Consider the following 15,838-nt stretch of genomic DNA (forward strand, 5'->3'; position numbering starts at 1 on the left):
AAATGCTTTCACTTTTGTTCCCTTCAAATCCCCCCAGAAACTGCTGGGCTGGGCTGGCTAGCATCTAGGAAATTTACATTCCCAAGTGCCATTAACACTGGCATTTAAAAGACCTATATGAGAATCTTGTAAATTCCACGGGAGAGAAAAAGTCTCATTCCTTAAATGCATTGAAAAGTATGGCTATTATCTACCCATGGAAAGAAAGTCTGCAGTTACTTAAATTGCCTTTGTCTTCTTCTTTTCAGCTGACATTATCTCTACGGTAGAATTCAACCACACTGGAGAATTACTAGCGACAGGGGACAAGGGGGGTCGGGTTGTAATATTTCAACGAGAGCAGGAGGTAAGTGGGAGTGAATGCAAAATGCCTGTTGTTTTTTCTTCCCTTTTCCTTTTTAAAGGAAGCTTCCTGCTGTTTCTTAATCCTGACTTGTCACTCTCAAACCTGGTTCTTTCCTAGGGAACTAAAAACTGCCCTGAAAGTCATTAGCATTAGCAGTTCCACATTGCCTCTTATAAAAAGCACCTGAAAAGACTGCCTTTTCTGAGTGCCACCTTATCTTTTCTGGGCTGTATTGCATGATCCAAGAAGACTGCAAAATTCTAAAGGGGTTATGCTGGCCACCATAGCTTCATTCTGAATCGCCTTTGTTCTCTGAGCTACAAAAATTCCATCTCACTTGTCTTCAGATGTTGCTGGTATACAAAAACATGGTGGCATTTGCCAACAGATGTAGGGAGGGTCAGGAGAGAAGAAAGTAATTGCAAGCCAGAATTACTAAGAAGAACAAACCCACAGAGGAAAGGAATTGCCCAAAGTGACATGTGGGAAAATATCAGGCCAACAAATATCAGACAGTAGCATAGCTTCCAGACCAAAGCCTGCACCTCTTTGTTGCAGACAGAAGTTCTAATTCAGAATGACCAGCTATCAGATCAGTCAATAAAATAGTCTCTTGCTTCTCATGACTTGAGTTGAACTCATTATGACTTCTACTGCTCATATGAAATGATATAGTTGCCTTCTGCCTCTTTTCTCACCACCTAGAAACATAGACTTTGATGCATTAGGGATCTCTCACTTAAAGAGTTTGTACTGTGCATGGGCCCCAGTTGATCAGAATGAGAGGCCAATGGTGATGTTTCTAGAAAGTCAGTCTTCACCCTCTGTGGTTCTCCCATATGTCCTCTCTTTCCCCATTTAGTAGCGTCAGAAATTTGCTGGCCACTCTGGAATCCTAGAGGGGAGGGTAATGTAGGTAGAGAATATTTTGCATAAGGCCTTCTTACCATTTTAAAAGCTGCTCTGAGCTGAAAAGCCATTAAGTTTGCAACTACTGTCGAAAAAGGAAAGCCTCATTTAGAGGTGATATATTTGGTAATTGTGCATTATTTGCAATTAATTTTTATAAGACCTTCAAAAACCCTAGGGGATTTTATATAAATTCAAGTGTTCAGAATTAAATCAGGCACCCAGCATATTACATTGGCCCAAGAAGCACTAAAATGTGGTTGGCAAGTGAAAATTAATAGCCCTTTGTGACCTGGAATTTTTCCTACGTTTCCAAAGCTGTCTGGTGCTAATTGGTCTGGCACATACTACACACACTTGACAGTCTGATTTGGATGGTAGCAAATCAGCAATCTTAGAAATTTATTTTTAAGGTAGACTGGCCTCCTTGTGGCAGCCAAGGTAGTGGCCAGAACCTCCACATTTAAGACATCCACAAACCTATTTTTAAATCTTCATTTGCAAATTTAAAAAGAAAATTAGGTTTGCAATGATACTAAAAGAAGAGTGTAAGTGCTGCTTAGCATAAATTACCCAAGCCGCACAGAGCAAGTAATAATACTTTGTTTCACATTTTCTCTTACTTATTTTCACTTATTTTAACTTATTTAAATTTGGGGAGTCAGGCTCATTAGAAAAATGAAAGGGAAGGGTGGTTTTTTTTTAAAGCATAGTATTTTTGTTCCACAAAATTTCAATGTAGATAAATAACATGCAATAATTAATTGGTTTAGTTTTGTGAAGAGCCTTAAAGATGCCGGAGAAACATTTTCATGTGATAATTATCTAGGGTCAGGTTTTCATCCTAATTCAATGGCTGAATCTCAGGAGAAATTCATTCTCCCACAGAATCAGCTTGGAAGGAACCTTTCCTCCTTCCCTCTCCCCCTCCCCCACTCAACTCTGCATTTCTCAGTATCAGCAGAGGAGCACAGTTGAATACTTGTGGATTAAAGACTGGTCTGCCCCCCTCTCTTGGCTTCCAAAGTCACTGGCAGATTTCTGACACTAGTAAACGGGGAAAGCAAGGACATATGGGAGATCCACAGAGAGTGAAGATTGGTTCTCTAAAAGTTTCACTACCAGCCATTCATCCTGCCCAGTTGGAGCCCAACTGGTTTAGTTTTCGGTTAAGATGTCCATAAGCTTTAGAGTTGGGAGGAACCAATTCATCCAGACTACTTCAACCACTTTTTTTTAAAAATAGATCAAGAAAGTAAAGCCCAGAGAGCTTGCTTGCCCAAGGCCACACTTCAAGTAAATAAGTAGCAGAGCAGTCCTCTGATTCCAAATTCAATGTTCTTTTCATTTATATGGGTTCAGACATAGATACATAGAAACTAACATTTTATTCAAAAAGTTATTTTCAAGACTTGTACAACTTAAGTGTGAATGTTTGAGCCCAAATTTTCAAAAACTGAATCCAAAAGTCCTTTGGGAATATTCAGAAACATAGTTGGCACTGGGACCTCATTGATTTGATTTTCCCTTCAAGTATGCACATGGCAAACCCATCCCTTCCTGCCCATCCTGAGGGCCTCTTGGTCTCTCTAAGGAAGTCTACCCTTCGGGGTGTAGAGGAGAGGGAGGCTTCCTCACTTTCTCCTGACAGGGCTTAGTATGATGCCTAGCACATAGTAAGTGCTTAATGTCTATTGATGGACTAACATGATAAAGAAAAGTGTGTATTTGTTAACTTTTTAAGAATGTAATCCCCAAATTCTTAAACCACACTCTTTGTTCACCATTTTCCTTTACTTCCCCTCCCCACCCTAATTTTCCTCTCCTATCCCTTCACTCATCATTAATTTGGCACCTACTATGTACTCTGAACTAACATCAGGTACTAAGGGGGAGACAAAAGAAACCTTTCATTTATCTATTTGAATCTGAATAGCTTTGTGTACAACCCTGAATACCTCATCCCTCTCTGTAGTGTGTTAGAAGAGAAAACCATTGCAAATATGTTCTCACTTTTTAAAAACTCTCTCTTGTTTTCCCCCCAACAGAGTAAAAATCAGCTTCATCGAAGGGGTGAATACAATGTTTACAGCACATTCCAGAGCCATGAGCCCGAATTCGATTACCTGAAGAGTTTAGAGATTGAAGAAAAGATTAATAAGATCAGATGGCTTCCACAGCAGAATGCAGCCTACTTTCTTCTTTCCACTAATGGTATGCAATCATCATATCGAACATTTCAAGGCTAACAAAAGCATTTTCCCCCAGCAGCCCTGTGAAGTAGGTAGTATAAGCATTATGACCCCCCATTTTGGAGGTCAGGAAACAGAGGCTCTAAAAAGTTACACTGTGCTAGGTGGCACAGTGAATGGAGCACCAGCCCTGGAGTGAGGAGGACCTGAGTTCAAATTCGGCCTCAGACACTTAACACTTACTAGCTGTGTGACCTTGGGCAAGTCACTTAACTCCAACTGCCCTGCCTTACCCCCTCCAAAAAGCAAAAAAAAAAAAAAAAAAGAAGTTACACAAGTCCTATCATTGCATAGCTAGTCTATATTGGAGCTTGGGATTTCCAGGTTTCTGACTCCAAGATCAGTGCTCTGTCCACTTTTTATACCACACCTAGCCTCAGAGACTCAGATTATTTGATTAACATAAAATGTATAGACCCAATAATTCAAGCTAAGCTTATATGTACTTGGACACCTGTCTAAATTAATAACTTATATTGATCAAGGATTCATCCAAGGATAATATCCAGCTTTCCTCTCTCACCTACGGCCTCTCATCATGCTGTATAGACAAAGATTTTTAGAATGGAACTCTGAGAATGGAGTCCAGGAAGACTAGGCATTCCTGTGAGAGACGCATCATAGCCAGAGTGTTTATGGGCAGATGTCTCTTCTGGGAGGCAGAGATCATTTTCATATTGTCTTTGCCTGTGTTTTGGTGAGGAACCTCACTAGACAAAGTGATCCAACCCAAAGAGATAAAATTCTTCATCTTCACCTTATTCTCTACACCTTTTCTTCCAATGATTCACTCAAGGGAAGTTGATATCAATTATTCCAACAGAAAGAATGCATGGAAACATGAGTGTTTGTAGAGCTGAGGGAAATTCATGAGCCATGCTTCTTGAGTGCCTGCCCCTAGCAGAATGAAGTATACCAAACTATTAATCCCTGTGCACTAACTAGCAGTGGGGAAACCCACTGTCCAGGAATGTGTACTGTCTAGGTGCAGAGGGAGCATACATATGCATGAGATAATTAGAGAACAAAATGATGCAGAATACAAGTCCAATTGTGTAGCAAAAGGGGGTGGAAATAAGACAGGATATGAAACTAAAGTTTCCCTAAGAAAACAAATTAAGTCTACAACTGTCAGTTGGGTCCTGTATGTAAGCATGGTCTCTAGATTGGATCTATTTTTAATATGTCAGTGAGTTTCTGTATTTATCAAATTCCTCTTTTATCTTTTCTATTCTCAATCTTTAAGAACAGCCAAGCTCCATATGGATTTTAAAAAGCCAACCAATAAGAAACTAAAGCACTGAGTTCCTAGGGAGCAAATATAGGACCACCAAATAGGTTCAAAAATGACAGCACATGCATGTGTATGTATTGCATGTATCTGAACATGTATACATGTACACATGTGTATATTTATTTTGTAGGCATGTTCTGTGCATACATGGATACGTGTGTCTATACATATATGTTTCTATATATAGCACATTGGTATGGACACAAGTAGGTTGCAGCATATTTCAGAGAAACTGGAAATTATATTGTCATACAATGTAGGAAATGCATTATGGGGGAGGGAAAGTGGACCAGGCATTGGAGGAGAGTGGGGGTTAAAAGAAAAGCCTATATTCTTGAAATGTAGAAAAGACTTCTAGGGAGGACTCTAGCACTTTAGGCAGACCATCTGTGGGCTAATTCATGGGAGAACATAGATTAGAATCTCACAAGATGAGAAGACGCAGACTGACTAATACCCACCCTATTGAAGAGAATACTTAACCTTGACGGTGACATGTCAGATCCATCAAAGCATAGGTGTGATACTAGGACAAATATAATTAGATCTTATCTGCTCTTCCCTTTTGACTCCATTTGCTACTTTGCTTACCTTTTGGGATCCTGTTTTCTTGGAGGTAAAAGTGCAGCTGATTTGTTTTTATTGGACGGCTCTTCAGAGCAGCGAATGAACGTTCTCGTCCAAGAAGAGATCTTGGAATGTGCGCCTGGTGCTCAGGATGAATGAAACTTTAGATGAATGTGACTTAATTACTTTAGGAAGAGAAAAATAGCAAATTATCTCCTGTAACCAACTTACTTTATGGAATTTATTCTATTGATCATTGTAATAAAATTCAAAGACTTATTAACCTCGTTTGGTGGGGGAAGGGAAAAATCAGTGAAATGCAATGAAGATTAATTATATAGCATACTGTTCTGTTAATTGAGTTTTTAAATAGTTTTTTGATTAACAGGGATATTAGCTTCCCATTTGGGATATAATTTCACATGCTGACAGCATCTCAGAATTATTCTTACAAAAAAATTCCCATGTTGTTATATAATTTTCCTTTTTTTTCTACAAATAGGGAAAATGGAAGCCCCCTTAAGCCATATGGGTTAACACATACCAAAAAAATTAATGAAAGTCAATTGGAATTACAGCATAGAAAAGAAAATTAAGATAAATGATAAGATTGTGCTTAAAAGCTGTCAGAAATGATGATAAAATACTCAGAATCTGCCAGGATAAAGAAAACGTCATTATTCAGAATAAAGGCCACCTATTCTTGTAATTCTCTTGCACACAAAGATTCGGGACACTGAGGAAAGAAAGGCTGAGTGATAAAGTCAAGGATGGCTCCAGGCGAGACAGCCACAGAGAATTTAGATTAAATTCACCATCAATTATCTTTTTAAAAAAAACCATGCCAATCTCATTATATTTATGAGTAACTTTAATAAAAACAAGTAGCTAATTTTGTATCCTATTGAGGTGTACTTCTGACTTAGAAGATGTTTAATGGGCTTTTTCTTATTAAGACAGTAGCCAAGATGTGTTTATTCTGGAATCTGTCAATTGAATTGAATTACCTTGTTTGGTTTCTTGATATGTACCAGCAACCCGGTGATGAGATGGGAGGTACACTTTAAAACTTGACAGGATTTATTGCCTGCTTAAAAGTTTGCTTAAAGCATGGCTCAGTATTCTGTAAACATCATCATTATCACTATTAATGATGATGGTAACTAGTTGGCATTTATAAAGATCTTTAAGGTTTGCTAAACGCTTTCTGCCATCTCATTTGATTAGATGCTTAAATCCAGGTGAGGCTCCAGAGGCCATCTAGTCTGTAGGACTTCCCTTTAACAACAGGTAAGCATCTAGACTCTTGCTTGAATACATCTAGTCACTACCTAAAAGGCAGTCATTTCGTTTTAGAGACAGATGTAAGCATGAAAAAATATTTTTGCTTATAATGAGGCAAAGCCTCTCCTCATGGTGGGGAGCAAAACATAGTGGATAGAGAAACCAGACTTGGAGTTAGGAAGACCAGAGTTCAAATCCTACCCCACACACTTAATGGCTATGAGTCCCTGGGCCAGCCTCAGGTTCCTTATCTGCAAAATGAGAATAATGATAGTACTTACTTCACAGGGTTGTTGGAAGGATCAAATGAGATAGTATGTGTGGAGTGCTTTAGCAGCCATAAAGTGCTATTTAAATAATAACTATTATTATTAATTATTATATGACTTCTCCCATTTCATCCTAATTTGCCCTTTTAGATTACATAGAGTAGGGCAAAGAGTTAGCCTCAGAGCAAGTAAGACCTGCATTCAGGTCCCACTTCTAATAAATAGATAGTATTTATATAGGACTTTAAGTTTGGGAAGCAGTTTACATATGTTAGCTTATTTGATCCTCACAACAACCCTGGAAAGGAGATGTATTGTTATCTTCATTTTCCAGAAGAAGAAATTGGGGCAGACAGATGCTAAGTGACTTGCCAGGGTCACATAGCCAGCAAGTATCTGAGGCAGGATTTGAACTCAGGTCTTCCTAATTCCAAGTCCAACCCACTGTTCACTGTACCACTTAGCTGTGTAAATCACTTAACTTCCTAGTGCTGTAGACCAGAAGTGTCAAATTCAGGACCCCAGCTCTGACACATTCTAACCTTGTGATTAAAGGCAAACTCCTCGGCACTGGAAGTTCCCTATACATGTTAAATCAGAGAGTGAGATCTCCGCCTCCCAAAAAATAGTATGTGAGGATTACAAAATGGAATATTAGGAAATCTGAGTCAGAAAGTTATTATCCTTGGGGCAGCCAGGTAGCACAGCGAGTAAGAGCACCGGCTCCAGTGTTGAGAAGACCTGGAGATCGAATCCCAGGCTCAGACACTTAGCACCCACCGAGAAACACCTGGCTGTGTAACCTTGAGCAAGTTACTTAACCCCAATTGCTTAGGGGTGGCCAGGTGGCTCAGCGAGTAAGAGCACCGGCTCCAGTGTTGGGATGACCTGGGGATCAAATCCGGGCTCAGATACTCAGCACCACACCCAGAAATAACTGGCCGTGTAACCTTGAGCAAGTTACTTAACCCCGATTGCTTTAAAAAATAATAATAAAAAAAGAAAGTTATTGTCCACTGGATTATGGAAGTCTACTGGGAGAAGAGCCATTTGAGACAGGTTCTAAAAGAAGAGGTAGAAATTCCACAGACGGAGAGAGGGAGAGATGATGTTCAGGCATCTAAGAACAGCATGGACAAAGACTTGGGAAAGAATAGTGCATATCGCAGAGGTCACAGAGCAGTCTGGTTTGGCTTGAGGGAAGGCTGGGTAGAGATAAAGTTGGAAAGACAGGGTAGTGCCAGATTTTGGAGGCCTCAAATGACAAGTGGAGGAGTTTGAACTCTGTTAGACGCTAAGGAGCCATTCTTGGCTTTTAAGCAGATTGGTGATGTGCCTTTGTTTATACATGACAGAAAGGAAGGAAACAAAGCTCCTACTTTGTGCCAGGCGCTGTGCTTAGTGCTTTACAAATATCTCATTTGATCTTTACCACAGCTCTGAGAGGTAGCATTATTATTATCCCCATTTTTCAGATAAGAAAACTGAGGTACTTAAGATGGCTCTTAAGTGACTTGTCTAAGGTCACACAACTAGGAAGTATCTGGGGCTGGATTTGAACTTGGATTTCTTGACTTCAGGCCCAAGGCTTTATCTATTCCATCACCTAGTTAACCTCAAGAAAAAAACTTTCTGGCAGCTATGTAAGGATAAATTGGAAGGGGGAGATGATAGGTATTTGAAAGAGAGAGGGAAGGTGAAAAGACCTCTTAGGAAGGTATTGCAAGAGTCGAGAGACAGAGAGAGAGAGTCAGACAGACAGACAGAGACAGAGAGAGGAGAGAGAGGGAGAGACAGAGACAGAGAGAGAAAGAGAGAGAGGAAATGAGGACCTCTACAAGAGTGGTGAGGGTAGGAAAACAGAAGAGGGGACAAATGTAAGAGATTTGCAGAGATGGAACGAACTTATGACTGATTGGATGTGAGAGAGGATGGAAAAGCAAGAGCCAAATGACTCCAGGATTACAATGCCTAAAGAAAAGTAAATGGTAGTCCCACAGATAAAAAATAGTAACATTAGAAGGAGGACCTAATTGAACAGGACAAATAATTTGTGAATTTGGGGGCACATAGTCAATCTACAACTATCTGTAAGGGGATAAAAGTCACATGTGGTCCTCAAGTGCAGCCCTTTGACCTAATCCATTGGGTTCAGTCAAAGGGCCACACTTTGAAAGGCTTTATCATTTGGAAGAAGGATTAATCTTGTTCTATTTGAGCCCAGAGGGCAGAACCAAGAGTAACAGGTGAGTGAGTCAGAGAGGCAAATTGAGGCTTTACATAAGGAAAAGCTTGCTAATCAGCAGCTGGGTAAGATGAGGTTCCTTGGGAGGAAGTAGGCTTGCCTTCACTGAAAGTTTTCAAACAAAAAGCAAGAAGTCACTCATCAATATGGGGGTGGGGTGGAAGGGAGAGGGAACAGGCATTTACTAAGGACCTACTGTGTGCCAAGAACTTTGCAGTTATGTCATTTGTGGGACATGGGTAGGATATCTTTTTGGGTCTGGCTCAACCAGAAGGTTACTAACATCCTTTCCAACTCTGAAATTCTTTGCAACTCAACATTTCCATGAGAAATATTCCATATTATCTTCTCTTTACTCTTCTATACTCTGTCTTCCCCAGCAGTAAGTTGGTGTCTGTTCAATGAATAAAAACCAATTTTCATACTAGCCGGAGGAAGAAAAAAAAAACAACCCATGGTTAGAAAAGTAACTTTGCTACAGGAAATTTATATGAGGGCAAGTATAAATAGAAGTGATTTGGGGAGGGGATTATTACTCACTGTTAGGGGCTCATCTATGCCATGGCACCCTTCTGTTAACATGTACTATGAGAGCTGACTATATAAACATGGCCTATGCCACATTTTCTTTCCCTAAAATAGCAGTTTAGTATGTGACAGGATATCCAGAGGGAATATAGAACCCGTGGGGGTTTGGCACAGAGATTGGAAGTTCTAAATTAGACCCTGCAGCTGGTGCCAGCATTTCAGAACAGGAAGCTGTCTCACCTTCTGTCTCAGTACAAGCTGATGTGGGCCTCAGGGTTGCCAGTGAGTCGCTATGAGATAAAAGCATGGAATCCTAGACCTGGAAGGTTGGAAGGAGCCTTAGAGTTCATCTAGGCCAATCCCCTCATTTTACAGAGAGGGAGGGGTGGAACTGAGGCCAAGAGATTCTAGAAAGAACCTTTTTCAGAACACTTCCTCCACTCCCAGCCCTGCAGCTAGTCAGTGGCAGAAGTATGACTAAAACCTGGATTCTGCCCCTACCGTTCCTTCTGAGGCCATCACCACTACCCCTGCTCTGCTGGTGGAACCCAGAATCTTTACTCCTATGCCTCATGCTTCCCACATCCATGCCAGTGGTTGTAAGTTGGGCCCCTCTAGGCTCTCCACCTTATGAAGCAGATATCCTTGTGTACCCTAAGACAGGAATTTCTAGACTTTTTCATCCACCCTGCTATGGAACCTCCGACCTTTTCATCTGTTCTGCAGTCAAATCCTCCAATATATTCCATGTCCTCCAATTAGAGTGTGAGCTCCATGACAGCAGGGACAGTTTTCTTTTTCTAGTTGTATACCCAAGGCTGGCACACTTCATAAATGCTTTCTCATTAATTTATCACACTGGAGACAGAAGTCAGTGTGGTGTAAGAGGATAGAGAGTTGAACTTGTAGTCAGTAAGTCCTGGACACACGTCTTACCTCTGACCCTTATGAGCTGTGCAACCATGCAAAAGTCACTCAGGGTCTCTGAGCCTCAGTTTCCCCATCTGTAAAATGAGGAATTTAGACTAGATCAACTTTAAGGTCTCTTCTAGCCCTAAATTTATACTCTGTTATCCAATGACCCCCACAATACTTTTTGATTCCCCTATCAGAGCACCAGATCCCTACCGAGAGGTTGCTAATTCACTTCCTGTGGCTGAAGATGTATTTTACAATGCTGCTTAAATTTATCAATTTTTTTTAGCTGTCAAAAAGTATCCACAAACCTTACCTCTGTTTTTGGACCACTCCACTTCTTTCATATATTCCAAGTTTGGGTTACTCCAAGCTCTTTTACATTGAACTCAATTTTTGAAACATTAATCAGGGGCAGCTAGGTGGCACAGTGAATAGAGCACCAGCCCTGGAGTCAGAAGGACCTGAATTCAAATCCAGCCTCAGACACTTGACACGCTTACTAGCCATGTGACTTTGGGCAAGTCACTTAACCCCAATTGCCCTCCAAAAAAAAAAAAAACAAAACATTAATCATTCCATTTAATACCAACTTTGTTTTCTGTCCTAACTGGTGTGTTTTCTGTTTTTGGTGCCTGGCCCCTAGTTGATGCTTAATAGATGACTAATTAACTGTTAAATTTCCTTTTTGTAGATAAAACTGTGAAGCTCTGGAAAGTCAGTGAGAGGGATAAGAGACCAGAAGGCTACAATCTAAAAGATGAAGATGGCCGGCTCCGGGATCCTGCCACCATCACAATGCTTCGGGTAAGAGACAAAGAGGGCCTGCCTTTCTAGAAGTAAAGGGGCCTTTTTCCAAAAGGAAAGAAAATCTTCGTCTTCTAATTTGGACAGCAGGGCTGAGAGGATGCCTCTTGTGAGACTGGACATGAGACTGTTGGCAGTTTGTTTTCTCTAGATTGTGATGGGAGTATTTTAATCCAACATATGAGGAAACCCACAAGTTGCTGTAGCCTCAAAGATTCTATGGTAGCAGATGTTAGAACTTAGGGGTGAATTAAAGATCTGTGCTTGATATTGAGACTAGGCCCAGCATTTGAGAGCTTTTAAAATAAGTGTGTTCTCAGGTCCTGAGTGGTCACTGAAAGCCTTGTGTTCTCAGGTGCTGAGTGGTCACTGAAAGCCAACTTTCTGGATAGAAGTACCAAGGCTAGGGCCTCCCAATAAGCATTCCAGAACTTGCCCTAGTATTGGCCAACTTTGTGATAATATACAAAGGCCATTGGTTCTGTCCCAGTGAGAGCAAGCCATCCTTGCTGTGGTTCATGGCTTCATTCTATTTGAGGTGCCAGTAAATGAATGCTCATGGGTCAGACTGGATAAGCCAAGCTAGATAACTAGGAACAGATCCACCTGAATGTTATGGAACCAGTTCTAAACATATGCTGTACTGATGAGGGTAGGATGGGGATGTCACCATCATTTTCTTTATAGATAAAAGTTGGTTTATCTACACTATATATTTGGTAGCAGTGCATCACACCCCAAAAATACATTGCTTGCCTGTGCTGACTTAGCATTTCTTCATGGAAAAAAAAACAAGGATGAATTCAGAGTTATATCAATGGCTCCCCAGGGAATGTCAAAAATCACTAGAGAGCCTATGAAGTGCCATTCCCCACAGATTGCAGCCCGAATAGTTCTTGGCATCCACAAGCCCATGTGGGCAATTTGATTGATCTTGCTCATGGGATTTCTTGAGTGTCTATAACTTATTACTGTCTGAAAAAACTTGTGGATTTTTCATACCTTTGTGTTGTGTCACCCTGGGAAATTCCATCCCCAGAAGGGGGACAGAGCCTCGAACAGGAGCCAAGCCTTGAGTGTCAGTCTTCAACAACTCAGAGACTCCTCCCATGGCCACACAACTGGACAGAAATGATGATTTGATTGCCAAGCACAGAAGTTCTAGAGGAAAGAGCACTAAAGTCTAGAGGGTTGGCTTCTTGTCCAAGTCCTGTTCCTTTATTATACTTAATGTGACTTTACTGGCAAGTTACATCCCTCTTCCCTGGAATTCAGTCTTTGGAAATTTTGAGCTAGATATTCCCTCAAGCGAGCATTAAACCTATAGTAATAGGAGCCTAGTTGCTTCAACATGCATGATGTTAGGCAAGTCACTTGACCTCTCTTTCCTCATCTGTGTGAATAGATATATGAATATATGAATAGATGGATGGATGGATGGATGGATGGATGGATGGATGGATGGATGGATGGATGGATGGATGGGTGGATGGATGAGTGGATGGAAAAGGTTTTCATTTTTTTTCTTTTTTTTTAAGCAATCGGGGTTAAGTAATTTGCTCAAGGTTACATGGCCAGTTATTTCTGGGTGTGGTGTTGAGTATATGAGCCCAGATTTGATCCAGGTCATCCCGACACTGGAGCCGGTGCTCTTACTTGCTGAGCCACCTGGCCGCCCCAGGAAAAGGTTTTCTTAATCACTATGTCCTAGGTGCTGTGCTAAGTGGGTCATAATAAAAGAAGCAACACAGTCTGCTCTCAAAGAGATTATTTTATAATAGAAAAGTACAGTATATAAAAGAAAACTAGAGTTGATAAGGGGAAACAGTTGTGGAATTCAGAGTAAAGTAATGCTTGGATATTGCCAGGGAGTGGAATGGTGGCCTCATTCTGGGCAAGATCAGGTGAAAGGTCACCTAGCAGAGCCCAGGGTCCTAAGGATAGAGTTTGAATTCTGATTGTTGGACTCAACCTCCTCTAAATTCCCTTCAAGCTCTAAATGTATGTCCTATGAAATAATAATTATAACAATAATAATAGCTAACTTTGTATTGTACTTTAAGGCATGCAAGGAGCTTTACAAATATTATCTAGTTTGATCTTCACAACAACTCTGGAAGGCCCCATTTTAAAGATCACAAAACTGAGGCAAACAGGCTTAAGTGACCTGCCCAGGGTCAGCCAGCTAGTAAGATCTGAACTCAGGTCTTCCTGACTTCAAATCCAGTGTTCTATACACCACATTACTTAGTTGCCTTGTAGGTAAGTTCTAACTAGTGTGGCAGTCTGTGATTCCATGAAAATTTTTCAATCATCTCAATATTCTTTATAGCAGCTCATGAAATAAACTTGCTATTAAGCTGCAGATCCTCCTATCTCATTTCATCTCTCCTTTCTTAGGCATTTAGGTTTCCCATAAATCCAGCATTTCCGTTAAAATGAGCCAGGCCTTTTGCTGTCAATTCTGCATTATATACAGGGTAACTCCAGCAGCCTTTCTGTTTAAATACTGAAGTATTCAGCCTTTACCTCCCCTTTGAACCTAGTTCCCAGAGAGAGAAAAAACAGGCAAATGTGAAGGCTGTAGTAGAACAGTGGCTTACTGTGCAGAAGAACTGATTCATTATAAATCAGGCTGGAATTGACCACAGTGAGCTTAAGGGCTGGACTGTGCATGGCAAGTTATGGCTTTGGGGTGGGAGGGGAATTTGTTGTTTTGTTTTTTTTTCTCTCTGATGATTACCTTTGGCTAGCTTACAGTTTCTGATCCCACCAATGATCTTGGGAGTCAGAACTTTTAATAATTCTTGACAGCTAATTAATCTTTATTCAGTAATGAACCTGTTTGGTCTAAGTATTAAGAGGCACAGCTTTACTAAGGAAGAATATTGTTTTTTTTTCTTTTAAAAAATATCATTTAAGATAGTCTTTCAAATCCAATCAATTATTACCTTAGAGAGCTCCTGAGAAGCATTCATCCACCTAAGCCCTGACCTAGTAGCACAATTGGCATTAATGGGTAAAAATTAGATGGTGATGCACTGCACTTGTATTGTGATTTTGAAATTGCAAAGTGGTAAATGTATCATTTCAACAAAAGTTTGTGATTTTGTGATGCTTTATTGAGTGTCTTCTATGTCAAAGGCTACATGCTAAATTTTGAGAATATAAAAGTTGATACAAAATTGACCAGGCCAGGGGTGGGGGAATCTGCAGCCTCGAGGCCACATGTGACCCTCTAGGTCCTCATGTGTGGCATTTGTCCTGGAGGCTGCAGGTTCCCTGGCTCTCGAGGAGCTCACGCTCTAATAGGAGGGGTAGAAAAAGTGCTTGTTATTGTTCTGATGTGTCTGACTTTGTGACCCCATCTGGCGTCTTCTTGGCAAAGATACTGGAGTGGTTTGCCATTTTCTTCTCCAGCTCATTTTATGGCTGAGGAAACTGAGGTAAACAGGATTAAGTGACTTGCCCAGCTTCACACAGCTAGTAAGTGTCTGAGGCTGGATTTGAACTCAGGAAGATGAATCTTTGTGACTCCAGGCGTAGGGCCCTATCCACTGTACCACCTAGCTACCCCAGGGAAAATATAAGAATACAAGTAACTAGAGAATATCAGTCCCCCTCACACTAGCTTCTTTCAAAGTATTGAAAATTAATACCTCCCATACTAGGGTTTTCCTGATTGTTCCTAGTGATTCTCACCATATCCCAAAATTCCTTTGAATATGTTTTGTATTAATTCATTTATATACATGTTGCTTTCCCTCAATAAAAAGTCAATTACATGAGGGCAAGGACTTTCATTTTTTAAGTTTTCTTTAAATGCTCAGAAAATAGTAGGCACTCAAGTATAGAATTGATTTAAACTAAACTATGATCCAAGGGAAAGTGAAATAAATGCAAAGAAAGTGTATGGATCAAGGGGTTGTGAAGTGGGTGGTCTTTGAGTTGAGCCTTAAAGAGGAAGGATATCAGCAGATGGGGAGGGGAGGGAAGGGAGTCCATTCTAAGTATGAGACATACTGTGATTTGAGGGAGAAGATGGAAGAGGGCAGGATGAAAATCAGGAACAGAAAGTAGTTTAATTTGTCTGGAATGTGAACCACATCCAGGAAAGTAGTATGAGATAATAAGACTGGACTTTTAGATTGCAGCCAGATTGTGGAGGGCCTTGAATCTGGCATCAGATTCAGGAGCTCCTTCCTTATTCATTAGGCAGTGGGAAGCCACTGAGCTTTTGTGAGGAGAGGAGAGATAGGACCTAACAGTATGTTTTGAAGATTGTTTAGGTAGTCATCCAGAGGATGTGTTAGAAAGAGGAGAGATTGAAGGCAGGTGGATCTTAGGCCAGAAGAGATGAAGGCTTGACGTAGGATTTTCATTTTTTTCTCTATAATAGCTCTGTGAAAGATGCAGGATACA

At 40.6% G+C, this 15,838-nt stretch overlaps 1 protein-coding gene across 2 annotated transcripts in view; it reads left to right on the forward strand.

The window, feature by feature from the left end:
• PPP2R2B (protein phosphatase 2 regulatory subunit Bbeta) overlaps positions 1-15,838 on the forward strand; it is a 465,622-nt gene that overhangs the window by 337,889 nt on the left and 111,895 nt on the right. For both annotated transcript variants that reach the window (XM_069102658.1, XM_069102660.1), the window contains exons 2-4: positions 249-346; positions 3,304-3,469; positions 11,304-11,416. In XM_069102658.1, the coding sequence (XP_068958759.1) occupies positions 249-346; positions 3,304-3,469; positions 11,304-11,416 (377 nt within the window). The remainder of the gene's footprint in view (positions 1-248; positions 347-3,303; positions 3,470-11,303; positions 11,417-15,838) is intronic.

Source organism: Petaurus breviceps, unplaced genomic scaffold (assembly GCF_028583685.1).
Source record: "Petaurus breviceps papuanus isolate PSGF00001 unplaced genomic scaffold, PetGlider_PUasm1.0 551, whole genome shotgun sequence".
Lineage (NCBI taxonomy): Eukaryota > Metazoa > Chordata > Mammalia > Diprotodontia > Petauridae > Petaurus > Petaurus breviceps.